We start from the raw sequence: 26,964 nt of genomic DNA, 5'->3' as shown, positions 1-26,964 counted from the left end.
AATATTGAGAAAGGTGCCGGCACATACACTGGATATTAGAAACATTGTTGCATTTTATACATGTAAATAAAACAAGTTTTATATTAAATATAAATCATTCCATTTATTATAAAAACATATATTTCATATTAAAAAAATATTAAGTATACATCCTTTTTATTAAATTAAAATATACATTATTTATGTGGTTTTTGATTGCATTTATATAAATTTTCTAACCACCAAAAGTGTAGTAACAAATATCACAATATTTAATTCGTCATTACTGTTTTATGGGAATCCCTTTGGAAGTAAACATTGGCAAGAATCAGGTAATTAATTCGATATTTTATACCACTAGGTTGTGATATGTTATTTTTAAAATCTCACTAAATTTTAGTAGTAAAGTATAAACTTAACATATTTAATTAGTATTTAGCCCTAATACAAATTATTCTAGTAAAAATAACATCAAATAAAAACGGTATTTGTAAAATTAATATATAAATGAAAATTATGCACAAAAGTATTTAGAATTAAAATAAAACATAAATATGTAAAAAAAAAAAGTTATGAAATGTTTTATATATTAGAAGAAAAAGTGTGCGATTAGATAAAAACAGGAACATAATAGTTAAAAAAAATTCCACACTAAAAAAACTTTTAACAGTCAAGAAAATATAAATACAACAATTTTAAGTTATATTAAACACATCCATATTCATACCAGTTTGTATCTTCTTTTGTTAGAAGTGCTTTACTAGACCGCACTGTTGAATTGTTACTACTATCCTTAATTTCATCATTAGTAATGAGTGGTAACCTAAAAATAATATTGTTAAGTCTAAAATTAAAAAATTAAATGAAATTTTTAACATAGAAATAACATTTTTTTTATTACTTGTGTTCATTACGATATGAAGCAGTAAGTGGTGAATTTGATAATGAATGGCTAGCTATAATGGATCCTTCATCAACTTCCTTCAGCAAAAGAAATAAAAAAAGTATTAAAATAACATTTATTTTCATAAAATATTATTTACTTGTTATTATGAACACATTTAATAAAATCTAAAAATGCAACAGTTTTTTATTTATTTTGTAAAAACAATTGTAATTGCACGAAATAATTAATACCTTTAAGCTTTTATTAATATTTATTATTTATAATGTTATATTATGTTATATCTCAGAAACTTATTTTTCCTAAGACGAGTTTGAAATTTTTAATAAACTAAAACAAGTAAAATTTTTACTATACATTAGTTATTAAAACAAGGTACTAAGTAATATAAATTCTAAGAATCAAACAATATTCAATGCTATTAGATTTCTAATTTTTAATACTCTCTTAGCAGAACTAGTGATTGTATTGAGACACTTGAAAATACTTTTGATGCGAGCAAAATATAGTACACAAACCCAAACATAATATAACTGATCATATTTGCTAGGGTTGGAAATAAAAATAAATGAACAGACTAAACATTAATTGTTTGAGCACAGACAATATTATAATGAGACAAGAGATGTATTATGTATGAAAGTAAAAATCTGAAAATAAAATAAAATAAATGTATAAACTTACATTTTCTTCACCAGATAAATAAAGAGTTTGACGTGTTCCTGGAGTTCCTAAACTGCTTAAATTGTCGGAATATTCTAAACCACAAAACATTTTTATCCTATTAATAATTTGTACTTAAAAGACAATCAAGTTAAATAAATTTCACCTTGATGATGATTTGATTGGTTGTCATCTAAATCTAAACTTGTATCTGAATCAATCCCTCTTCTAGCCATATCTTCATGCCAAGACATACGACTCTAAAAAGCATTAAAGAAAAACTTTAATTTCAAAAAAGTTAATGTTTTAAATACTTTTATCAAAAAATCATTTGCTTTAATTTGTAATGTATAATATGAGTCATGCGTAGAGACCTCAGGTGGAATAATCTATTTTCTTCTGGTTTGGTCATAAATTGGTTTTCATTTATTTTTGGAATTAACTGCTTAATTGTACTTATTTTAATAAAATGCTTTTCACAAAACACTACATGGTGATTAGAATAATAATGTGATACTCTGTGAGAGCGACACTCAATTAGCATTAGCTATACCAATTGCTGTTGCCATGTGCTGAAGCCTCTTCCTGAGATTACTTTTGTATAAATATATACTTTTAATTACAGAAGGATTACCTTTATTTAACGAGTAACAATATATTTTATTTTAATTTATTTTAATAAGTACACATTATTTACCTTATTCATTAACTCTGTACCAGCTTTTTTTACTTTTCTTATCCAAGTAGAACCAAAGGTTTTTCTAAATATATAAAAATTAATTAATTTAAAAAAATAAAGTCTAACAATTCATTAGCTTATTTAATATTGATCACATTCAATATTTTAAAATCAACTTATCAGTTAATTAATAATTATAAACATATAATTATTATTTTTAATGATAAATTGTTGTAAATTAATATTTTAATTACTTCTTTGTTATGCTGCAACTATTGAGTTTCCTATAATGATCCATTATTTTTTCTTCAAGTTTTTCTTTCTGACGAGATAAATGATTCAATTTATCACTATAAATAAAGTTTAAATATAAATAAATTATAATGAATTATGTTTAAAAATTTTTAACAAACGTATTATTTTTTTCTTCTAAATGATATTGTTCTTTATCTTCTAGTGATTGAGTTAAAAGCTCATGATATTGTGTAATTAACATTGTAACATGTTCCATTAACGATCTTCTATCTTCCACAAAAGTACTAGTCATTTGTTGAAGTACCTAAATACAAAATAAATTTAAATTTAATAATTGTCTGTCAATAACAGTGTTGGGAAGAAGTAATTGATTACCATATAGCGAGCATTGGAATCTGTTAATTTGGATTTAAGAGATTCCAATTCTTTTTCATGTACTTCGACTAATTCTTTAGCATCCAATCCATTTCTAAGGTCAGCTTTAAGTTTTTCATTTGCTGTAAATAATGCTCTAAAATCATCCTAACAAAAAAAAGAATCAAAAATTGTTAATTTATACTATAAAATGAAATTCCTTACTTTTAATTTAGCATGTTCAGCAGGTAAATGTTTAACTGTCATCAATTCTGCTTTTAATTGTTCATTTTCACGTTTAAGCTTGGTTTCAACACTTTTCAACTGTGTTAATTTTTCTTTAAGAGAAAATCTAGCTTCTTTGAGATCATTTTTTAAGGAATCTTTCTGTTTTAATTGTTCTTCATATTCAAGTGTTAATTGATTGTGAAGTATTTGAAGTTTAGAAAAAGCTGCGTTGGTTGAATCCAATTCTTTTTGTGTCTAATAAAATTAATTAAACATTATCATTATTTTTTTTTAAATATAAATTTAAATATTTAATTACCTCTTCTTTTTCTGCAGCTAACTGAGTGTTAGCTAATTGTAATGCAGTATGTTGACTATTCAAAGAATGAACTTTGGATTTTAAAGTTGTTAAATCAACTTCCATTTGAGCAACATTAACAGTTTTTAATTCATGACACATATTAGTATCTTTAGTGATTTTCTCCCTTACAGCTTTTACTACCTCAGGGCTTGAAACAATTCTGTGAAATTATTTTAAGGTGAATAATTAAACATAAATGAGATTTATTTAATATACTCAAAATAATTTCTATTATGAAAGTTTTGGATAATTCAGTTTTATAAATTATTAATATTAAACAAAATTAAATCGTGTAATCAAAATGTATTTCATTCTTACAAATGTGTACTTTTTCTTAAAGCAGCTAACTGTACTGCTTGTACATTTTTAATTTTTAATCTACCACCCATAAAATTTTTTAAATTGAAAAATATTTTCAATTAAGAGTATAGTATAAAATAATATTTTCCTTACTGATCTAAAACATTTTCTGGTGCAGCCAACTGATCCAATGCTAAACCTAATTTATCTAAGTTTTCAATAATTTGTTGAGATTTACGTTTTTCTGATACTAAATCATCTTGAACAGCTTTGGTAGCTGCAACTTCAACAGTATATTTGCTTTTCAAATCATGAAATTCATTTTCAATAGCACGTAAACGGTGTATTTGCTTGTCGTAATCTTCTACATTTTTATTTAACACTTCTTTTTCTTTTTTTAACATATCAATTTCACTTAATAAGTTATCTATTTCTTCTAATTTTTTCTAAAATATAGTATAAAAATGTGGTTAATCAAATATTTGAAGTAACAGTAAATATTTTGTAGACAATAAAATTAGTATGTAGTATTTAAATGTCTAACTTTAAAATTATGACTAATAATTCAATTTTAAGTTTGATTCAAAACAAATTTCAATATACCTAAAAAGGATCAAGATTTATAAAAATATGTGCATTCTAATATTGTTTTTGTTAATTCTTTCACTCATTTTACATTGTTCTTGAAAACAACCAAGAAATTAAAAAAATATGTCTACATGTATTTGAAGGACAACTTCCTGTTTAATATAAAATTTCATACAAAAGAAATAACTATCGAAATTGAACATTTAGATTGCATAATACTCATCTTTATTCTAAATAATAATTGTTTCTATAAATTAATAATTTTAGTTATGTAATACCTCATAACTTTTTTCTTGAAAATGTCTGAGTGCTTACAAATAATTTATAATAATAATAATTGTATAATGATAATAATAAATGAGTTTTAAATTTTAATCTCAAAAAGGGAAAATAAAAAAATATATATATAAATAGTAACCTCAATCACTAATCACAAAGTCGATGAATTATAATTTAAAAATTAAATATCATGACAATTTTGAAAAATAAAAAGGAAATAAAATATTGATGTTAAAAAATGAAGTATACTTACATCTAGTGTTCCTTTTAATTTTGATATATCTTTTTCTAAATTATTATTTTTCAACTCCAAACCTTGAACAAGATCAGATTTTTCATTAGAATGTAGTGAACTGTTTTCTTTGATTTCTTTTTCCAATCTTTTATTTTCTCTTTTCAAACTTTCAAATTCTTCAGCTTTAATCTATAACACAACATAATAATTATTTAATAACATTTTTTTTATATACATTTATATAAACTCACCTCAATTTTTATTTTTAATAACTCATTTGTTTCAAGTAATTTTTTATATTCATTCTTTAAATTAGAAAGATCATTTTCAACTGATTTACAGTGCTGATGTATACGATTTTTATTACTTTCTGTTTCTTCCAGCTATGGAAATAAGTATATAAGCTCATATATTAGTTATTTAATGTAATTAAGTATTAGAGATCAGTATTATTACAATTTTGAAACAATTTTTTTTAAAACAAATTGCATTTAAAATTTAAATTACCACAATAAAATAATGAAAAAAAATAAAATTAACTAAATAGTTCATAATTATAACTTATTTTAGTTTCAAATAGGAATTAGATAAACTTTTATCTCTGTGCATAAATGGTTAGATATGTTGTTTATTGTAATCATATATTTTAATAGTTTTAAATATTTTACAAATTACTTAAATATCATTTGATTAATCATTCTTTTTTATCATTTTACCTGCAATGAAAGTAACTTCTTATCTTTTTCTAGTTCTAATATTATTTCATTATTTTGATGTCTAATATTATCTTGTAAGCATTCTATAGTTGATGTAAGTTTTTTATTTTCCAATTCAAGTCTTAATGCATGTGATTGAGCACTAGTACTTAGTTGTTCACACAAGCTATTATCTTTTGAACCTAAAATACACGGATATTGTATTAAATACAAAAATGTGTTTAACTCAATATTATAAAATATATTTCATGGTAAGTTATTAATATAAACATGTGTTGTAATTTTTTTTTAAACACAAGGTAGAAACTCTCAAATATATTTAATTTTTAAATGAAAACTATGTTTTTGATTTTTATTTTTTTTTTATCTTTTAACTTAAGTTTTGTTAATAAATATTTTAACACAATTACCATCATTTTTAAAATTCTAAATTTTGATTAATGTCACACTAATCCTAGTATTCAACTTAAACTTCATAGTTTTTTCTTTAAAAAAATTTTTTTTTAATTCAATTAAATATTTCTATTTAAATAATCATACATCATTATTCTGTATAAGGTATAATACTTACCAACATGATCAAAATAGCTATCATTGTCAATTTCTTTGTTAAAACTTTCATTGCATTGAAAAGATTTATTAAGTAAATCAAGCTGTGCATTTTCATTAATAAGTTCATCAATTTTTCTTAAGTGTGCATCTCGTTCTAACGTCATAGTATTAATATTTTGTTTGAAGTGTAACAATTGTGATTCCATTTCTTGTAATTGAGAAGCTCGTCTTCGAAATTTAACAAGTTGTTCTTCAAGGGTTTCTCTTGTTTCTTGGAGAAGTAAATTATTTTGAGTGAGCTCTTCTTCTCTAGATTTATAATAATCTAAATCTCCTAATTTTTCTTTGTATTTTTTTATTTCTATTTCCAGGTGTTCATAATTAGATGCTTTTTCTCGTAAAGCATCTACTTCATCTCTATATGCTTTTGCTGATCTAGCATCTACTTTGATTTGTTGAAGCTGAAATAATTGAAAAAGATATATCCTGATAATTATCGCAAAAAATAAAAAATAAAAAATATATTTGTATATTTAAATAGTAATGTACCTCTTCTTTTAATTTAACTGCTGTGAGATTAGTTTGTTCAAGTTCTTCCTTAGCTTCAGCTAATGCTTCAGTTTTTTCTTCTCTACAAGAAAATTAAGAATATAATTTAATTTTTGTTACTAATTTTTCTTATTTTATGAATATTTACAATTCATGTCTAAGTTTTCGAAGCTTTGCTTTCCAATCAGCAAGTTCAAGAGCATAGTTTTGATTATCACCACTAGAACTAATAGATAAGGTTAAACCACCAGCTTCTAAAGGTTTTAAATTAGAAAAACGCTTTTCTTCTAATTCCGTCCACATCTAAAAAATATTTTTAACTTAAATGAAATATATTATATTTTGTTTGTGCTTAATTATTATTTAAATTGACAAGTTATAATAACTAGTTAAAAAATCTTGCATATTTAATTTAATTCAATAGTCACTGTAAATTTGAATCTACTAGAATGATTTACTGAAACTTTAATATGTAAATTTATTACTTAAAATTGTATAAATTTTATTTTATTTGACATTTAAACATTGACAACTTAAAGTTAGAAAAATAAGTATTTATCTAATGCTGTTCAAGTTTCATAATGTCTCACGAGTATCATACCTTTTTTTCACTAGTAACTGGTGAAGCTGTGTCGCAACACACAAGTCAACTAATAAGTAAATTATCTAATAGGGTATAAAGGACAATTTTTATTAGAATTGCAAGCATAAATTATAATTAATAAAAATTTGTTACGTAAAAAGATTAATATTTTTTTAATATTTATTATTTTTCCAATATTTTTATCAATTTAATTAATATATCTAATATATTTATAAATACATTAAAAAATAAAACAAATCATAAAAGTATAAATTTAAATAAATATAATACAGTATTTTTAGTCAAACTATATTATACATTGGAGTTTATCATTAATTATTGTTCTCTATATTTACAAGTATACCAGTAATACGTCACCGTGATACTTTTACATTATTAAAAGTTATTTAAAATATATCGATTAATATTAAAACAAAAAAATAAAAATAAGGTCATTAGTGTACTATGGGTTGTTAAAATTTAAATATTATTCAAAATGGGTTGTTCAATGAAAAGTAATCTGTTTGTAAAATACATAATCGTGTATGTTAAAAATTAGTGTTATTCATGTTAGCAGCAGATTTTATAAAACAAAAAAAAATAAAATTTTAATGGCATTGATTTATTGTAAAAACAATTGCAGTTTTGAATTGTATAATGGAAAAAAAATATTCAATAATACTCTAGAAAATTTTAATTTTCAATAAAGTAATATAAAGTTTAAAAAATACGAATAGAATACTACTATGTTAGGAAGAAGAAATAATATTTTAATTATTATACTCAAATAATTTATAATGTTGATAATATATAAGGTATTAAATTGGTTATAAATTGGATGAAGATAGTTGGAAAAGGTATAACAAAAATATGAAATATTCATTTACTGAAAAATTGTCATCAAATCATTAATTACTGCATCCAGATTTCCTCATTGTGTATATGTCTGAAATCTGAATTCACTTTCTTAATCAATAGGTAAGTAATTTTTTTTTCATTTTAAGAGTATATATAGCTAATATTATATGTATACCTAAATTATTTTTATTATGTTATAGTATATTTTTTAGTTACCTGAAGATATTGATCACGTTCTTTAACTAATTGCCGAATATGAGAAATCAAAAGATCAGTTGTTAATTGCTCTGCATTCTCTTGGGTAATTACAATTTGTTGACTTTCAGTTATCTATAGATTATTTAGTTATAATTATATTAATAAATTAATAAATAGTGTTCAAACTACTAAAATGTATTACTTGTTTTATATAATGTACAAGTGCGTGTTGAGATTCAATAGGTAATGTTTTAATACGCTCAATAAATGATTCTTTATTTGGACATTGAACAGCACAACCAAGCAATAATAACAATAATAATTTCATATCTTCAAAACTATGCTTTGAATATGGTTCCCGTCCTAAACGTAAACAATCCGGCATTGTCAATATAACCTGTCCCAATTCTTCCTAGAAAAGTTACAATAAATTAGAGTTAAGTAAGCAGCACTATGTTACTTAAACATTAAATTAAATAACTTACTTCATACAACATTTTAATATTTTTCAGAATACAATTTAAATTTTGAATTCTAATGGATGGATCATTTTGACCAGAAACAATGGTATGATATAATGGTTCAGGATCACTGGAACATCAAAACATGTTATTTAATATTTATCATTTATAACTATAAATAAATATCAGTATGATACATTGATAAGAACTGATACTTACATCAAAAGTAATACTTCATAAATCAATGTTCCATCAATTAAATTCTCATATACACTTAATTTTTCTGGCTTGTTTAAACATGATTGCAACTAAAAAAATTGTTAAATTATGTATTTAATACATACTTTTTTAGAAATTATTTCTTGTTTTTTTTTTTTTTTTTTTAGAGCATGTACCTATGTTTTGTGTTTTTTATAATACTTAAGTTTCCAGCCCTAATATTGATACAGCTCACATAACTTAAAATGCTACAGGATTTGCATATCAAACTGAATTATCCCAATTCATAAATATGACTAACTTATAGATCATTAAAACCCAATAGGCTGTTAGTACAAAACTTTTTGTTCAATACAAAATATTTACAATATAAAGTTCAAGGTTGGATTATTTCAAAAAAATAATATAACATAAATCAGTTTTAGTAAAAAATTATTTTCATTGACAAACAGAATATTAGTTTTTGAGAGCAAAGTACTAAATACATGTTATATGTAATTAGTAATTAACTATAATCAGTTGAATAAAAAATACATTGATCAAATGTAAGATAGTGGTTAACGTTGAAAATAACATTAAATAACTGACTTACCCAAACAACTAAATGTTCTTGCATGAATTCTTCTTTTTCTGTTAACGTTATTTCCATGGTTAAACATAAATAAGTTCGAAATATTACAAATGCTAACAATCTGTTAAAGTAAAACGATCATATTCCTGCTATATAAAGTTAATCATTAACTAAACATAAATGTATAAGCGACCCAGCATATAATTAAATAGTATTGCACTACATTTAGTAAAATAAACATACATTTAAAAATCTGCTAACAATCTTATACTAGAATAATTAAAAGTTAAAACTACTTATTGTGAAAAACTAGAAAAAAAAATAAAAAAGTAAAAGTAATCTACTAATTAATTATACAAGATAAAGTGATAATAGCAGTAAACAAAAATAGAAATACAGTATGACAACATCGAAAAACATAACACTTAGACACTTTTCATTATTACAATCATTGTAATTGAAATGCGGGGTGGCATGGCACATGGTTAGTGATTGGTTACACTGAATGCATTATTAAATCGTGAATAATATTGTTATCGTTGTATTACCACTGATTAGATTAATATTTAATAATTTTAATAGTTGTTGACTGTTGTATAATGTGTACAATCTACATGTACATGATGATACATGGGGATATATTATTAACATTAGTGTATAGTCATATACATAAACATAATTATTGTACTCTAATAAAGGTATTGCAAAATTTAAATACAAATGTTGTATTATTGACTTTTGTGCTATAAAAATATTTATGGTTTAAATCTTTATATTTTGTACTGTCTATAGACGATAGACTCTTGATGACTGGAACTATACACTCGGTATTGAACCAATAGAAACAAACAAAAACTAATGCCGGTTGTTGGAAAGACCAAAATGTGTGCGTTGTATTTCTTTACAGTTTACATTTTTACAGGAACAAAAAATATAAACAAGAAAACAAAACAGTTGGTCGGGCGACACCGTGTATATAAAAATAGCTAGTGTTAAAAGATAGAAATATGTATGTGCTGTACTGCTACAGCTACAGCATAGTTCCTAAAGTCCTAACCTCGCAATCAGCAGCTAACACGGTCGATCTTCACTGTCATCTGCGTAATCGAAATAACTAAAAAGCTACAGTCGTTGTAGAGACATTAGATTTCTTAACAACTTTCAGATATATTGTCGACGATTTAATTGATATTTTACATTTTTACTACTGCAGAGTACAGACCAACAAAAAACAAAAATGATCTTCAAAAAAATTATTATTGAAGGCATTTCTATGGTCTTATGGGTAATTCTGGTTATTAGGTTGCCTATATTACTTAATAATCATAAAATAATAATAATACTGATCCTTATTCATGGTCCTGAGTGATGCCAATAATTGCTTAAGGTGTTTTTTAAACATTATTACTCTTTGTTTTCACATGAAATTCAGGACCTATGAAAGACTTCGATAATTATATTTTAAGTAAAAACAAAATTATAAGACACCAAAAATAATATAATTTGTATATTTTATATTTCTTTGTATAGCACCAAATAAGTATCAAGTAAGAACAGTAGTGTATAATAAATAAAATATATAAGTTTTTGATTATATAAACAATTTATCAATAAAATTAGAGCAACAATTAAAATATTTGCTGAAACAATTATACCTACAAATCTTATGTAAGTTTTTCCTTAGGTTCAATTTTGGTAGCCAAGTATTTGTAAACTTGAGGCCAAATTTCATTGGTAGTTTTTCCTGAGAATTTCGCTAAAATATTTTGCTCAGCATAGTATTCTAAAATAGGACCAGCCATCTCAGAATATATTTCTAAACGTTTCTTAACAGATTCTGGTTTATCATCTTCGCGTTGCATCAATGGTTCACCAGTTATATCATCATGACCGGGTACCTTAGGTGCATTAAAATCTGTGTTGTAGACTCGTCCACTTGGCGCATGTATCCATCTACCTGTATATAATTGATTGCATTGGTGTTAATTGTTCAATTAACATTTTAATAAGTAACTGACCTTTTACTCTATTGATGATGATATCAAAGGGTACATCAAGGCTAATAACTACTTGGACAGGTGCTATTTTGAATAGGCTCAATGCTTGTGGTTTGGTTCTGGGGAAGCCATCCAACAGCCAGCTGCGATCAGTGGACGATAGACGGTTCAACTCATTTCCAATAGTTTTCAACATCAGTTCGTCAGGTACAAGTTGACCATTAGACACAAATCTGGGAAATAATAAAAACTAATATTATGACAAATGCATACTGTGATCTAAAGTATACATATGTGCAAGACATTAGCAGTCTGAGCATTCACATTTCCTTCTATACATGTATAAATATATAATGGTAATTTAACTATTCTCACTCTCAGTTACTAGTTGATGACAGTATTGACAAATCACTCTCTAGTCCCTCATTACTACTATCTTAAACTATAAAATTACACCCATTTATACCAGTCATACATATTATATACCTAAATTTAACACTAATTATTTAAGAAACTGATGTGAAAATTATATAAATATTTGATTTGTGTAGCAAATAAAAGTTCATTATTTTTTAAATAAAAAGATTAAAAATTATTTATGTACAGAACTATAAAATTATAAATATAATAAATTATTATAAATAATTTGGCAACAGTGCCTAATTATATTAGGTCATATAAATAAATAATAAGTGTACATAGCACTTTTTTATTTCTATAATACCTACTATGGATACTACCTGATGGCTTACTTGTTGACTTGAATGCCAATGTCAGTCTTCTCCCGTATCATTTTCCGTAGAATATCACCACTGGATACGTGTAGCATGTCGAACGATCGGACTATACGTTCAGACACAGTTCCTTTTCCAGAACCTGGGGCACCCATAATCAGAGCTTGCAGTAGTCTTTTCGTCGATGACATACTTGTTTTATTATATTTACTAAGATCATAAAAAACTTATTTATAACAGTTAAATAAAGTTTTTCCGTCGCAGTTTATCCTGCGGAAGTCACAACGAAATTGGCATTTGGCACACACAATTTTTGTCCTATTGCAACACTTGCTACCCGGAAATCTAATTAATAATATGTACAGAAATAAACAATAAATTATAAAAGTATAAACGGATTCTATTATCATTAGTAAACGTGCGTACCTGTTGAACATTTGCCCTCCAAAATAATATTAATTAGTCGATCAGCTGCTATCATAAAAAAGAGATGGTTGTTAATAGAATAGAATGGGTAATATATTTTGCCACTGAACTTCTTTTATCTGTAGGCTGTACACTATGTACAGTATTAGACATTAGTGGCCACTGGCTAGTGCTCTACTGCTATAGTAGCATTACAGTTAGAACTGTTAGAAGTAGTACCCACACGAGTACAAACAAATCAAGATCTTCAAAGAATTTTTTGAAGTCACTCGATTAATTTAACCACCATTAATCCAGTTAATCCAAGTCCAAAAATTAATACATTTGAATTATTCATATCAAATACAATTATCGAGACACAATTCATAAAATACTATGAAGTATGGACTATGCCGACTATATGACGTTATTATATTATTACTGAATACTGTTATACTTAACTATTAACGTATAATTTATATTGTTTATTAGTAGCTATTGTTGTACTATAAACCAATACAATTATAGTAATTATACATATCTCGAGGTATTATCTATTGACAAAACAAATTTATTTCCCGTTACAATAACGTTTAGACTAAATAGTAGATAGTACCTACGTCTACATAAATTAGTAAATTCTAAATACATCTCGAATTAATCTATGAAATTGCATGAGTTGCAATAAAACAATCATAAAAAGGTGAACAAGTCGTAAGTGTAAAGCGGGTATTGTCCTACTACTGCTGAACTGCTGTACGCCTGTACATTTGAAATCAACTAAAATATAAACAATAATAATATATAATAATAATAATATATATATAAACAAGTAACTAGTAAGCTATATTGTATTGAATGTGTTAAATTTAAATTTATTGATACCGTCATTGTAAACAAAAAAAATTTTAGTGAAGACGGTTGAAGTCTTTATCGCTAAATTAATTTAATAATATGTTTTTTAATATTGTTATTAAAGTATTTTATTTTACTATTAGAATTAAGTTTAAATAATTTTTTTCCAATATCATTGCAATTAATAATTAATCACTATAATAATATATAAATATATAATTATTATTAAGTTTTGAATCAAAACCGCCTTAATGTGGAACAGTGAAAATAATAGGTATAATAGTTTTAAATGGAATTACATGTTTTGAAAATATCATTATGTATCAGTTTTAAATTCTTGAGAATTTTTTAGAATTATACCCTTATAAAATGAATAATGTAGTTGTTCTTTATCGTTTCGATATATAATTGTATACAAATTTGAATTTCAAATATAAAAAAAAAAAATTACAGATTTTCGATATTTTATGAATTTCATCAAAATTCTAACTTTAAATACCTATAAAAATTATAATTATATTACCTACAATTAATATTAAGTTCGTATTCGAAATGATCAGTCTCCAAAATGACTTACAATAGTTCTATGGAATCATGGAATCTCGACACAAAAAAAAAATTGTTTTTAAACATTACACTGGTTTTATGTTCATCACTGATATGTCATATTATATGTGTCTTGTTTTAACATATTGGTTGTTCTTCACTATACGTTCACTTTATTTATCTAGTTAAAAAAACATTTAAATATTATGTTTCGTGCAAGAATTATCTATATTCATAATATTTTCAATCGTTTGTTAAGGTGTTATGTATGTTTATATGTATGATTTTTAAATTGTATTAAGAAAGTCGTCTACTCAAAAATATACATGTAATTAGGACAATAATTAGGTAAATAGTAAATTTATTATTTGTATCTTTTTAATAATATTTTGTAATCTTAAAATTGTAGGTAAGAAATTTGAAATAAGTTAGAATGCACTAATGCAGTAAGTAGTTATTGATATATTCTTTAGTGTGTTCTTTCTTTATTAAATTGAAACATCACTTGAGTACTACCTACTTATTAATGTCATTGCTCAATAGGTAGTCATTACTCATTACTGTGATTTTACTGGTTAGTGGCTATAACTATGATCAAAACATAAAATAATATTTTATCCAATATCACATCTGAGTATACATACATTCCTCCTATTAGTTTATTCCTTTATAAATAATTTCTGTAATAATTGATTTACAATTATTTTATTTGAATATATAAAATTTAAGAAAAAATATAGAAGCACAAGATTAGGTTCATAAACAATAATTTTTTTTAATTTGAAAGAATATTCAATTTTAAGAAAAATCGTTTAAAATTATTACTTGTATTGATCAATAAGTTATGAATAATTGAAAAATACGTCATGTCTGGGTCAGGTTCACCATATCTAATTGTCTATTTTATACATATAAAAGTTGCTAGTTTCACACAATAATTTACTTACCTTTCTTAATTCTTGGAAGTTGGAACCTTATTATTGATTTTTAACTTTGGGTGCGAATATTAGTCCCCTGATACATTTTATCGGTTAAATACCCACACAATTTGGCTCGCCATGCATCGCATTCGAATGCAGTAATTCTGTATTCATATGACGTGAACCAATGTTACTTTTGCCGTGAATAATCAATATTCAATACGTGCCTGAAGTTAGTCAACGACTATCCGATAAATCTGTGGTCTATTTTTCGGTGCCTTTCATATTTCTTCAATTTTTTTTTTTCATTTTTGTGGGGTTACCTACCTACTTGTGCGCTTCAGCACGTGAAATTGAAGTATGGTATAATAAAGTATACAAAACAAGTAATACTTATATTTTTGACTAACATTACTAAACAATCAATCATATTGAGTACACAAGCTTCGTATGAATCGTATGCATCATTTTCAACTGCTCCCGAATCTCCCTCGATTTTTCTATTTATGCTAACCATAGTCACCTTGTTTTTATAACAGCATAATTATTAATTATACACGGTGTTGATCTATTTTCATATTTCCAAGTATTAACTTCTACTATGAGAATCATTACGAGGGTAAAAATATTGTTAACGAAGCGAGTAAACAAAATGATTGCCAATATTGATTTACCAATAGATTGCTGATTTCCATTATTATGAATACGGATTTACCCCAAAAATTTCTGAGTAATGTACTCCAAATAATTATAGGAGTAAGGCACTAAAACTCAACCCAAGTTTCATAAATGACCTTGGATAATGTCTAATGATTCCTAAGAATAGGTTTTATTCTTATTTATTCTAATTTAAATTCAGTTCAGAATTTCAGATATTTGCTTATGTGTTTTTAAGCTAATTTACGAATTTTTTTTAAAATTACGTCTTATTAAATTCTTGTTAATATTATCTATAGTTTTTACAATTGTTTAACTTGCAACACTGATGCTTATCAATATTGTTTTGTTTTTAAAATCAGATGATCACGATCGAGAAAATAGTTGGAGTAGTTGGACGTTGGACATTGGTCCACGATACTTTTTAGTTATTTTGATCCTTGATGTTTATCGAATGACGAATAAATCGAAGGCATATATTCTTAATCAGTTAAATTTTTATGTTTATAGATTTAATTTCCATCAGTAATTATTAATCATAAATAATCAAGAAAATGTCATCGGTTACTCCTAAAAATGTGATAAAATCATTAGAAGTTGTTGGTGAAATTTTCCAGGAAGAAAATTTAAAAATCACAGTTAAGGAATCTGTTAAAGGTGGTCTTATAACAGGCATTGCAGCTCTCGTTGGTGGATTACTTGGTGGCAAGAGTGGTTTAATAGCTGGTATTGTAAAAATATTAATAAATATAATTTATTCAAATTACTAGTTACGTATGAAGAACATTAAATTTTATTTTAACTTTTGGTATTTTTATTTTTTGATATTGAATAATATATTTTTAATATTATAAATCTTCAAACATTAACTTATTGTGCTTAATTGTATATTTCTTATATATATGAAAATAAACAAATGATTTGTAAAATACTGAAACATTTAACCCTTTATTTTTACTTTTTTTGTCATTGAGAAGTAAAATTAATAATTATATTTTTTATCATACCATATTCTTATTGTTAATGTTTTTATTAATGTCCGTGGTATTTTATTTTTATTAAAAAACTAAATGATTCTAATATTATTTAAGCAATTTTCCTCTGAACTTCCAATAATTTACTTATTGTTGAATTTCTAAAAACTATTTATGTCGTGAAATTAAATTAGTAAAAGAAAAAATTCATTTAATAAAATAAAACTACTGATGGCTGTTAATTACAGTATTATTTAGTTATGTGTAAATCTTGTGTCTATTTTTTTTACTTATAATATTAATGATTGTGATTTCAGGTGGAGTAATGGGTACTGTAGCTGCGTGTTCAATGACTAATGATTTTAAATCTTTTCTACAAATTATACACGAAATGGACTATGAAAAACAAAAAAAATTGTTTGATACCATTCAAAATGTAGTATCATCAATCGATATAAGTGATGCAGTCAAATTGATGCTCTTATTAACCACAAGTCAATCAATAAAACAAGCTGTCATTCACGAAACTATAAATTTTTTGCGCAATGAAATGAGTCTGGAAATATGTCGTAGTTAGTTTAATTTTGTTTTATTGTTAAAGCAATAAATAAAAATGTATGTATAATCAGTTATCTGTTTATAATGTAAAGTTAACAAATATATGAAATAAATCGCACAATTAATTATTTAAAATAAATAACTATTGAACAGTGTATTAAATTATAAATGTTTGTTCCTATTGTTTATTCATGATACTAATATAAAACATTTTATTAGGCATTTATAGTTTTTATTTCGTGATTAATCAGACATTGGTTCCTCAACATCGTCTTTTCTTGTTAAGATATCAAGATCTTCATCGTCAAATGTCTCATATGACATATCTTCACTCATCGAACCACTATCATCTAAACTATCTGTTAAGTCATTTAATGCAGACATAAGTACATGCAGTTGTTTTCGTCTCTTATCTAGTTTTTGATTTATTTCATTTTTAGTCATCTGAAATAATATTATTATTTGGAACATTAATACAATATTATTAATAATAAAATTATTTATGAAAATACTTTTAATGCTTGAAGTTCATCTTTTAAATCATCAAGACGTTTAGCAGTTTCAGTCCTAGGAGGATGTTGAATAATGAGCTTGGCTAAGACATCATACTCCATGCGATTTCGTCTAATGGTTTTGGCTTTTTTTAATTCTTCTTTTGCGCGATCTATCTCAGTTTTTGTATTTGTTATATTATGATCAATTTCATTAGACATGTTGTCATACATTAGCATTTCTTCTACATTCATACGTGAAACAGCTTGGGATTTCTTCATTGCATGCTCACATAAATTAAGATGAACTAACATCTTTTCCATAGCTTTTTGACTAAAAATACAAATAATATTTAAAAATAAATTGAGCTCTAAGACTAATATAATATTCAAGTTTAATTTTAATGACAACTAATAATCATATTGTTATACTAAATAAAATTAATTTCACAGTATATAAAATTGCCTATTGAATCAAAATACATTTATAAGTTATATAGTGTGTACCTTTCAAGAGGATCTGTGTATTTTGTATTGCACCATTTTAAATATGTTTTTAGTAAAACATTTAAACGCCTATCATCGCCTATTCCATCACCATCAATGAGCAACTTACGCCAAATTACTTCTTCTATAAAAAAAAAATAAATATATTTATTATTTTTACAGAAGTTTTACTATTTTGAGTATTTTCCTAACAATATAAAAATAAACCATTTAAAGTAAAAATATTACCATTGATATACTTAATATATTTATAATATTTAAGATCTATGTTATTAAATACTAATTTAGTGATCAGAATTGAAAACATTAAAATACATGTTGGTTATAATCAATATTTACTTTTATTTTTTACAATCTGTTCAAATATGTTGAACAAAAAGTAAATTTGGTGCATGCAAAAAAACAAATAAATAACATGGTTCACAGTGAAGAAAACTCCTACAATATCTGAATACTATAATTATTTACCGTCATTCATTTTGTTTGGAATGTAATGTGATCAACTGGAGTTTTAAAATATTATAATTTATAAAGCTGGCTATTTGAACAACCGTTGGTAAGTAAAAAAATAATAACTGCTCTAACCATGAATTAAGATATAAATGTATAATTCAGTATGTCTCAATTCATGGTAATCACACGGATATATTACAAGTTAAAAATGCTCTTTTGTGATGAAATTAAAAAACAATAAAAACATAATAAAATTGACAAATTAGTAATTGCTCATCAAACACGATCTTAATGATCTTATAGATATTAGATATACAATGCTGTTTACAGTTTACACTGTTTACAGCATAAATATTAAAATATTAAATGTATAATACTTATTTAATAATAATAACAATGTTATTGTTATTTTTTTTTTTATTATGTTTGTGTTGATAACGCAACGATTTCTATTTAATTTATACTGTGAACCATGATGAACAAATGATTTATGTTGGCAACAGATAAGTGACGCTAGCATATTATCATGATTTAGATTTTAGATAAAAGTCAAAAATCATAAAATTTTGGTGCCATCAATAATTAATAAATTAATAATTATAAAATCATCAATGGATTTAGGTATTGTAGTCACCAATCAATGTAGAAATCATTTTTCATTATAACTTATAATCATAACGAATCACAATTCGTAATTCGAATATTATAAATTATAATAGAAAAGTATAATTATTTATTTTGAATGTTTATAGGATATATTTAATAATTACTTTTAAAATAATCATATTTATGTTTTATTTGTTATTAATTTTAATTTAATTTGTGACTATAGTTTAACCGAACTAGATCCATTTCCATTTCAGTCTTTGGTACAAAGTTGGATTGTAGCCGTCTCCAGTTTTATTATTTTTGACACATCTAATATTCGGTAAGTAGTTATGTTAAGGTTAAAAATTAAGCCCTTTGTATAACATACTAAAGTAAAAAATTATTTCAATTAATTAATGCTTTCTATTAAACATATATTTTCACACCCTGGTAATTAATATTTTTCACACCTTTTAATAAGTTCATAAGTTATTAAATATGGTTAAGAATTTATTTTTAAAACCATTCACAGAAAAAAATGAAATCAGTGTTTAAATGTTTGATATTCATAATACTATGGTCATATACTTATATCGATTACTTTGTAACTAATCATGTTTTGTAAATTGGTCATTATTAAATTATGATTTGATTTTTTTAATGTATATTACGCCATAGTGATAGAATATACTGAAATACGATTAATGGTGTAATACTCTGCAATAAAGCTAATGTATGATTACTAAAAGGGTCTATAAGTAAAAAAAAAAAGTATATTAATAGAAAGTAATTCATCCAGCCAAATAACAAGTTGCTTTTAGGTCTTAAATTCTGTTAAAATGTTTAATGTAAACATAAAATTTTCTTTTCAAATTAAAGTCTAGTATTATTGCATCCAAATAAAATATTATTTCTATTTTAGACTAAGGTTTTATTTCTTGGTATCAATATCTGAATTATTAAGAAATTATTTGTATTTGTGATTTATAATGTATAGTCGTATAGATAAAACTACACAACTATTTGGAGAACTATTTTTAATTTGTTTACAATTATAAATATTAAATAAACTTTTTTTTATATTACAGGTAGTTAATATGTCTGAAAGAAAAGTATTAAATAAATACTATCCACCTGATTTTGATCCTTCAAAAATTCCACGGATGAAACTTCCTAAAAATCGACAATATACTGTTCGTCTTATGGCACCATTTAACATGAGATGTAAAACATGTGGTGAATATATTTATAAAGGAAAAAAATTTAATGCACGTAAAGAAGATGCTGAAAATGAAGATTATTTGGGTATACGTATTTATCGTTTTTACATAAAATGCACAAGATGTCTACAAGAAATATCTTTTAAAACTGACCCACGTAACACGGATTATGAAATAGAAGAAGGAGCTACACGAAATTTCATGGCTCTAAAACTTGCACAAGAACAAGAAAAGAGAGAAGAAGATGCTGAAAAGGAAGAAGAAGCTACTAACCCGATGAAGTTATTGGAAAATCGTACTCAGCAATCTAAACAAGAAATTGAATTAATGGAATCCCTTGAAGAGCTAAGAGATTTAAATAGACGTCAAGGTAATGTGGATTATGATTCAATGTTATTAAAGTATAACCCTGCAGAATTGAAGGAGCAAATTAAACGGATGCAAGAAGAAGAAGATGAAAATACAGTAAAAAGTTTAATGGGTATTAAGCGTAAGATTGATGAAAATGAAGATGAAGAATTAGTAGAAGATAATAATATGACCAAAAGTATAATAAAAAACGTAATCACTTCAACAGCACAATCTAGTGCAAAGAAAAAGGTCTCTAAACTCAATCTTTTAAACTTAGTTAAAGTTAATAATGTGACAAGTACTAATAATGTCTCTAGTACTAATAATGTCACAAGTATTAATAATATCATAAATACTAATAAAACAAAAGAATCTTGTAATTCATTATCATTAATTGGCAATTATTCAAGTAGTGATGATTCTAATTAAATACTAATTTGTATCAACGGTTAATATTTAAATTATAATGTTTGACAATTTAAAATATAACATATTTGTATCAAATACATTTTTTTAAATAAATTGTTGATTTTATACCTATGAATCTTTTAGCTGTATTATAAAAATCTCGTATGTGTGAATTACCCAAAGTACTTAAATATGACTAAATAAAAGTAACGCCATAATATTAACCACGATATGATTATATTAACTTTAGGTACCACATAATAATAAATAATTATGCAGCATAGAATATAAAATATAAAAATTAACTTATGAACTTAAATTGTCACTTGCAATAAACGCTTGACTGTAATACAAGACAGGTGTGGAAAAATTGAATTTAATAATATTAATATATAACTGCTAACACTAATGAATTTCCTGATCCAAATAATATATAAATAATGCTCATTAAGCATAATCATGACAGGCAATGGTTGCAAACAAATACACTATTTATTACAATTATATAAGATTACCTAATAAATATGTTCATGTTTTCTCAATTTAATAATAAATATAAAATAATATATAATACGAAACTAACTATTCATATTTTATATTTCCAAATATGAACAGTTTTTAACTGCTATACTAGTTCTTATTAAAGAATTTTATTTTAAAAAATCTTCTAAGTAGATAAATAACTACTCTACTATACCTAATTATGAAATGAATTATTTTAATTCTATTATAAATCATTGTATAGAATGAATAAAAATTCTGATTGAAGTTGCATTACTGTAACTTTTACCGACTAAGGTTTCTTAAACTTATTTTAATAAGTATTCATTTAAAAAAAATATATATTTCATTTAACCCCTTGAAATTCAAACTATAACCAATTTGCTCCCACAAAGTTGATAATCAATGTATTCACTTTACTATAGTAAATGTCTTACGAAATAAAAATATAAACATGTTATTGTAAAATATAATTATTGCATCACTTATGAGATGTAAATGTGATTAACAATACAAAATTTGTTTATTGGGAAAGGATCTGTTCCACTTATGAATTTAAGCATTTATGTAACAGGTGACTAACCCTACCATACTGTACTAAGTGTAGTTGGAGATTCACAATTATTTGATATCCATCATATATTCATAAGTCTAATTTTGAAATAAGAATAAACTTATTAAAATAATATTGAGAATAGTAGTTCCTGGAACAATGATAATGTTAGGTAAGTGGAAACCATACAAACGTTTAAAAAATCAAAGTTATATAATATGATTGATCAAAATAATCTTGTTGATCCCGTTGTGTTCAGTCATATTTCAATATAAAATATTTTGAAAATGAATAAAACTAGATCTGACCTTGAATATAAACATGTTATTGAAGCATGGTGATCAATTTAACCCCATAGTATACTTCGTTGAAGTTTTTAATAAATATTAAAAATATTTATTGCATTTAAAAATTTATAATTTGTAAATTATTATAATTTTTGAAGATGAAAATAAATAATATATTTTTATATTTACTTTATTATTAATTAGTACTACACTGAACAAGTTCATCTACCACAAAAATCTTCTATTAATATTCCATTATGTAGAATAATTTGTTGAAGTAACTGGAATTATGAATTTATAGTTGTCAAGATATAAACTCATAAATTTACTTAACTTATCCTAAAGACAAAAATTTAATTCAGATAAATCAGAGTTGATTTAAAGTTATGTTATTTCATAAAAAAAAGTTGAAGGCGATAGATACGGTACAATATTTAAATGGTTTGGTTTTTAATTTAACACACATATTGCTCTAAATATGGCAACATAAGTAATTATCAGTCCATTGAGTTATATGCAGTTATGTAATCCATTGAAAAGATATCAATATTGAGTAAAATTAGGTTAAATAGATCTTGTTCAAGTTATCTGTCTTTTAAACTTGAGGTCTTTCTGTATTCATTATTCAGAGAGGTACATAAGTATCGATTAGACACCTATTTTCATTATATTAATAAGTGTTCTTGAATTTTTTTCTAAACATGAATACAAAAACTACAATCATTAAAAATAAAAAAATTCCCAAAATTTCACCACATTGTTTATTTTAAATGATTAAAAAGCAAAACAATTTAAGAGTTGGCATTTGGCCCTCTTCTGCGTCCGAAAGTCTGAACAACATTTACAAAACGTCTGTTGTACTGAATGCGTCTCTTTGATCGTCCAGTTTTCTTCTTCTTCTTTTTTTCAACTTTCTCAACTTTTGGAGTTTGTCCCTTAACTTTTCCAGCACGAGCTAAGGATCCGTGAACTTTGCCTAAATTAACAAATTAAATTTATCAGTCAACATTTTATAAGTAAAATTAAAGTAAAACTATTTACCTCCAAGTAATGGAACAATTAAATCAATGTTGAAGTTGTTTAATTCTCCAACAATTTGATTGTCATTAAGTGGTTGACCTTGATTATACAAAGAGATTAAATTTTCTTCAACATTTTCCAAATTAGCCAATCGGTTCTATTTGTTTGAACAAAAATAAAATTAGATATATTATTTTTACGGTTTATAATAAAAAAAATAATTTGTTGTAATTTTCTTTAAGACCATTGCACTATTGTGTAGTTGGAATCTACACTAATAACTTAAAGATAAACATTATTATATTAATGACTCAATTGAAAAAAATATAATATAATAATAAAAATAAACCTGAAATTTATTTGTGTTTATTTTATTATATTGCAAATAATAATATACATGGTATACCTCAAATCCATAATATATAATATGTTACAGGCAAAGTAGACTATCAGGCAATATATACTTTGCCCAGTGTTTTTGGGTGATGTATTAATAATACTATTTTTGACATGCGGAGTTGAACTTTGACCAGTTCAAGTTACTTTGCTCGAACTAAATTGGGCATTATAACTTAAGCTATAAACAAAACTTTCCATTTGAATACATTTTTTTTTTTAATGTATAAAACAGTTGAGAAAGAGTAGATATAGCGAGGAGAATAGGTAACAGCCAATTTAGTACATTTTATATTTTTGGAGTTATATACAAACTTTTATATTTATATTTTATTATGAAATTGGTATGCGAGTATAGAAGTAATGTCTAGATGTAGTGCAAAAATTAGATTAAACGATGAATTTACATCATGATTGAACATCTAATATCAATAATTAATAAATTAAAAATAGAAGATTTAGAAGCAGATATAACATGTATGAATATTGGAAATAAAAACATTGATTGAAGGAAAAATAGATAATAGAATAAATAAAATAACAGCTGAAAGAACAGTCTCTTGTAAATTTAATAATTCAAGCGAATTGATTTACATTAACTAACTTAGACTGGGCAATTCTATACAGTTCGGGTGCAAAGTATAATTTTTCCTACATTGCTCATCATAATTAGACAGTACCAAAATGTCCGGGCAATGTACATAACATATACATATGGGTGGAAAATGTCTTGATTTTTAAGAACTAAGTGGTACTCCACAATGTGTGTTTAATTATTTAATGTAGTGCACTAAATATTGAAGAAAAAAAAATGAACACATTAAAAGCAAATTAATGGTTTAGTATAAAACTTGGTCATAAAGTCTTAACACATGACAAGATAATCAGATTTTCAAGCATTATTCAACACAAAATATTTACCTTGATTTGGGAAATGTTCTCAAATCCTTGACATTCCAAAGAATGGACATTTTGACCACGTACGAACAAGTTCACCATCTTGAAGTTGCTATAATTTTGTAAAATGAAGAATTATTACCTATCGTTCAACAAAACCTAGGTATTGAAAGTATTTTTTTCTTTTGAGGTTATATAATACTAAATCGAAAAAAGTTTACAACATAATTCTAAATGTTATGTTAAAAAAAATTAAAGGATTACTTACTTGAAAAACCACACACAATTTACTTTAAATTGATGAGTCTTTAAAACATGGACTTTTTAAAGAAAGAACAGAATTCCAAACCTCAAAATGTGGATGTAACATCGATGTAAAAACTAACAAAAAAGTACAACCCTGCGCCGTTGACTTATACCAATATACCGCAATTTCATATGAACATTAAACACTTACCAGTAACCCTAAATCGATTGGCATGCTAACCAATGTTTGAAGGCATATTAGTGTGACCAACATTAAGGTAAATGCATTCATGTTAGGAATGTAAACACAAAATTCATTTTACGGTTTTGATTTTTTAGTAGTTGCCAGTTGGTGTATGTTATCATTGTTATCATAGTACAAAATCTATACAACACTTCGAAGGTTCGAAAAAATTTAAGAATTTACGATAATTTTGCGCTATGCTTAACAGAACCGTGAAGTATTTTTAAATAATTTCTAACTTTAAAGACACGTGAGTTGTAATAAATACCACAAAAGAAAATTACCATTTTATTATATTGCTGTACGTCTTCATATTAAAAATAAAAGGTAGGCAAGTGGGTACCGCTGTGCTGTATATTAGTTCTCGAGTTGTCACTGTTATAGGTCTATTCTACTTGAATTCAATTATACAATATACAATATTAAAAAAATATAGTGATTACTTAGCGGAGACGGTCAGTCTTTCTCATTTAGTGTATTTCAGTCATGCATTATTATTTTTTTTTTTATAGATCTTGTAAATAAAAATTTCTCCTTTGACTTATAAGGCTATTAGCCTTACATTTGTATGATTTACATCTAATAATCTCTTATTTAAAATACATGTTAATGGACAAAAAGAAAATAAATAGATAAAAAACAAATATATAAACAGTTAATTAAATTATAGTTTTGAGATCTAAAATATCTGAACTTAAATCGCTTATAAAATAGGTTTTAATATAATTTATAATTAAAGTAAAAAAAAACTAACGAAGTAGGTATCATTTATTACATTTTCAAGAACTTTGATCTAGTGAATAATTTTTATCTGCATTAAAAAAAAATAAATTATTTATCATATCTATAAATAACTAAAAAAGAGTTAGAAAAATTTAAAAAGAATATAATATAATTAAAACACGATAGATTAAAATTTCAAGTATCTATTATTATTTCTTTTTTTTTTTTTTTTTGAAGTACAATAAAATATCAAGAATTAATACTAACATTAGGACTTGATTGTTATAAATGTTAAATATTTGAATCTGAAATACTCGTAAAAAAATGATTTGGCTTTTTATACTACGATTTACGTTTTGAAATACTATAGGTATAAAAGAAATTTTTCATGAACATCAACTGCAAAATTATTTACTTATTTTTGCGATTTTTATACATTTTGTAAAAAATCTAACTTTAAAAGCTTATAAACAAAATTTCGTATCCATAAATTTTCGATATATTTTAGTTAAGAATTAATCAACTTGTAAAGAGCTTTGTATAACATTTTTAAGCAATTATACTCGGTAAATAATTTTTAATTGACATTAAAAAAAATAATCGAAAATTTCTTATGCCTATAAATTACTTAAAATAGTTGAAATATTTTAAAAATTTAATTACAAATAGAAAACGAAAATATAAATATTTTGCAAAAATTTTAAGTATTAATGGATTTTTTTTTTTTTTTGTTATATCAAAAACATAATGCTTATTTTGTCAAAAATTTATAATTTTTCTTTCTTTTTTCCGATTAAAAAATAAATATAGGAATTTTTAAATTTGATCTTTAGAAACTAGGTCCAATTTTTTATCTAAAACCATCCACTATAAAAAACCTCCATTATAAGAAATCAAAACA

At 24.5% G+C, this 26,964-nt stretch overlaps 6 protein-coding genes across 8 annotated transcripts; 2 read left to right on the top strand and 4 right to left on the bottom strand.

Annotated features, from left to right (window-relative positions):
- Positions 1-501: 501 nt before the first annotated feature.
- LOC112594386 (girdin) lies at positions 502-9,781 on the bottom strand. Of its 2 annotated transcripts, none has more exons than XM_025339144.1 (22): positions 9,554-9,781; positions 8,962-9,050; positions 8,767-8,872; positions 8,484-8,693; positions 8,300-8,413; positions 6,791-6,945; positions 6,643-6,724; positions 6,113-6,554; positions 5,542-5,723; positions 5,077-5,208; positions 4,844-5,014; positions 3,877-4,169; positions 3,382-3,583; positions 3,060-3,317; positions 2,856-3,002; positions 2,639-2,784; positions 2,480-2,575; positions 2,244-2,307; positions 1,713-1,806; positions 1,568-1,641; positions 881-960; positions 502-823 (listed from the first exon to the last, which is right to left on the bottom strand). In XM_025339144.1, the coding sequence occupies exons 1-22, from the start codon at positions 9,608-9,610 to the stop codon at positions 685-687; spliced, it is 3,333 nt and encodes a 1,110-aa protein (XP_025194929.1). In that variant the 5' UTR covers positions 9,611-9,781; the 3' UTR covers positions 502-684. The 2 variants fall into 2 exon arrangements, with proteins under 2 accessions (XP_025194929.1, XP_025194930.1); XM_025339145.1 differs by having other exon boundaries at positions 502-802.
- A 1,245-nt stretch (positions 9,782-11,026) lies between these two features.
- Positions 11,027-12,972, bottom strand: LOC112594391 (GTP:AMP phosphotransferase AK3, mitochondrial). 2 transcript variants are annotated; one of them, XM_025339152.1, is made up of 4 exons: positions 12,690-12,972; positions 12,282-12,608; positions 11,551-11,762; positions 11,027-11,489 (listed from the first exon to the last, which is right to left on the bottom strand). In XM_025339152.1, the coding sequence occupies exons 2-4, from the start codon at positions 12,452-12,454 to the stop codon at positions 11,197-11,199; spliced, it is 678 nt and encodes a 225-aa protein (XP_025194937.1). In that variant the 5' UTR covers positions 12,455-12,608; positions 12,690-12,972; the 3' UTR covers positions 11,027-11,196. The 2 variants fall into 2 exon arrangements, with proteins under 2 accessions (XP_025194937.1, XP_025194936.1); XM_025339151.1 differs by lacking the exon at positions 12,690-12,972 and having other exon boundaries at positions 12,282-12,670.
- A 3,053-nt stretch (positions 12,973-16,025) lies between these two features.
- LOC112594438 (protein C19orf12 homolog) lies at positions 16,026-17,248 on the top strand. The gene is made up of 2 exons (XM_025339222.1): positions 16,026-16,372; positions 16,938-17,248. Exons 1-2 carry the CDS (start codon positions 16,201-16,203, stop codon positions 17,195-17,197), a joined length of 432 nt encoding a protein of 143 aa, XP_025195007.1. The 5' UTR covers positions 16,026-16,200; the 3' UTR covers positions 17,198-17,248.
- A 92-nt stretch (positions 17,249-17,340) lies between these two features.
- LOC112594410 (THO complex subunit 7 homolog) lies at positions 17,341-18,956 on the bottom strand. The gene is made up of 4 exons (XM_025339176.1): positions 18,645-18,956; positions 18,177-18,300; positions 17,691-18,003; positions 17,341-17,622 (listed from the first exon to the last, which is right to left on the bottom strand). Exons 1-4 carry the CDS (start codon positions 18,652-18,654, stop codon positions 17,422-17,424), a joined length of 648 nt encoding a protein of 215 aa, XP_025194961.1. The 5' UTR covers positions 18,655-18,956; the 3' UTR covers positions 17,341-17,421.
- A 251-nt stretch (positions 18,957-19,207) lies between these two features.
- On the top strand, positions 19,208-21,267 carry LOC112594403 (coiled-coil domain-containing protein 94). The gene is made up of 3 exons (XM_025339166.1): positions 19,208-19,250; positions 19,462-19,557; positions 20,306-21,267. Exon 3 carries the CDS (start codon positions 20,315-20,317, stop codon positions 21,215-21,217), a length of 903 nt encoding a protein of 300 aa, XP_025194951.1. The 5' UTR covers positions 19,208-19,250; positions 19,462-19,557; positions 20,306-20,314; the 3' UTR covers positions 21,218-21,267.
- A 2,014-nt stretch (positions 21,268-23,281) lies between these two features.
- On the bottom strand, positions 23,282-25,248 carry LOC112594325. The gene is made up of 4 exons (XM_025339055.1): positions 25,119-25,248; positions 24,875-24,962; positions 23,579-23,714; positions 23,282-23,513 (listed from the first exon to the last, which is right to left on the bottom strand). The coding sequence occupies exons 2-4, from the start codon at positions 24,950-24,952 to the stop codon at positions 23,329-23,331; spliced, it is 399 nt and encodes a 132-aa protein (XP_025194840.1). The 5' UTR covers positions 24,953-24,962; positions 25,119-25,248; the 3' UTR covers positions 23,282-23,328.
- Between the last annotated feature and the right edge of the window lie 1,716 nt (positions 25,249-26,964).

The sequence above is a fragment of the Melanaphis sacchari genome, unplaced genomic scaffold, assembly GCF_002803265.2.
Source record: "Melanaphis sacchari strain LSU unplaced genomic scaffold, SCAv2.0 Contig22_pilon_pilon, whole genome shotgun sequence".
In the NCBI taxonomy this organism is placed as follows: Eukaryota; Metazoa; Arthropoda; class Insecta; order Hemiptera; family Aphididae; genus Melanaphis; species Melanaphis sacchari.
The sequence above is the reverse complement of the archived record's forward strand: the minus strand, read 5'-3'. Positions and strand labels throughout refer to the sequence as shown.

Coding starts and splice junctions, on each gene's coding strand:
- LOC112594410 (XM_025339176.1), bottom strand. Junction 18,004..18,176: donor TACACAGATCCTCTTGAAAG/GTACACACTATA, acceptor TTGTATTTTTAG/TCAAAAAGCTATGGAAAAGA. Junction 17,623..17,690: donor ATGAACTTCAAGCATTAAAA/GTATTTTCATAA, acceptor ATATTATTTCAG/ATGACTAAAAATGAAATAAA.
- LOC112594386 (XM_025339144.1), bottom strand. CDS start 9,610: ATGGAAATAACGTTAACAGAAAAAGAAGAATTCATGCAAGAACATTTA. Junction 9,051..9,553: donor AAGAACATTTAGTTGTTTGG/GTAAGTCAGTTA, acceptor CAATTTTTTTAG/TTGCAATCATGTTTAAACAA. Junction 3,318..3,381: donor TAGCTGCAGAAAAAGAAGAG/GTAATTAAATAT, acceptor TAATTTTATTAG/ACACAAAAAGAATTGGATTC.
- LOC112594391 (XM_025339152.1), bottom strand. CDS start 12,454: ATGTCATCGACGAAAAGACTACTGCAAGCTCTGATTATGGGTGCCCCA. Junction 11,763..12,281: donor ATTGGCATTCAAGTCAACAA/GTAAGCCATCAG, acceptor ATTATTTCCCAG/ATTTGTGTCTAATGGTCAAC. Junction 11,490..11,550: donor CATCATCAATAGAGTAAAAG/GTCAGTTACTTA, acceptor AATTATATACAG/GTAGATGGATACATGCGCCA.
- LOC112594403 (XM_025339166.1), top strand. CDS start 20,315: ATGTCTGAAAGAAAAGTATTAAATAAATACTATCCACCTGATTTTGAT.
- LOC112594438 (XM_025339222.1), top strand. CDS start 16,201: ATGTCATCGGTTACTCCTAAAAATGTGATAAAATCATTAGAAGTTGTT. Junction 16,373..16,937: donor CAAGAGTGGTTTAATAGCTG/GTATTGTAAAAA, acceptor TTGTGATTTCAG/GTGGAGTAATGGGTACTGTA.
- LOC112594325 (XM_025339055.1), bottom strand. CDS start 24,952: ATGGTGAACTTGTTCGTACGTGGTCAAAATGTCCATTCTTTGGAATGT. Junction 23,715..24,874: donor AGAACATTTCCCAAATCAAG/GTAAATATTTTG, acceptor TCAAACAAATAG/AACCGATTGGCTAATTTGGA. Junction 23,514..23,578: donor AATTGTTCCATTACTTGGAG/GTAAATAGTTTT, acceptor TTGTTAATTTAG/GCAAAGTTCACGGATCCTTA.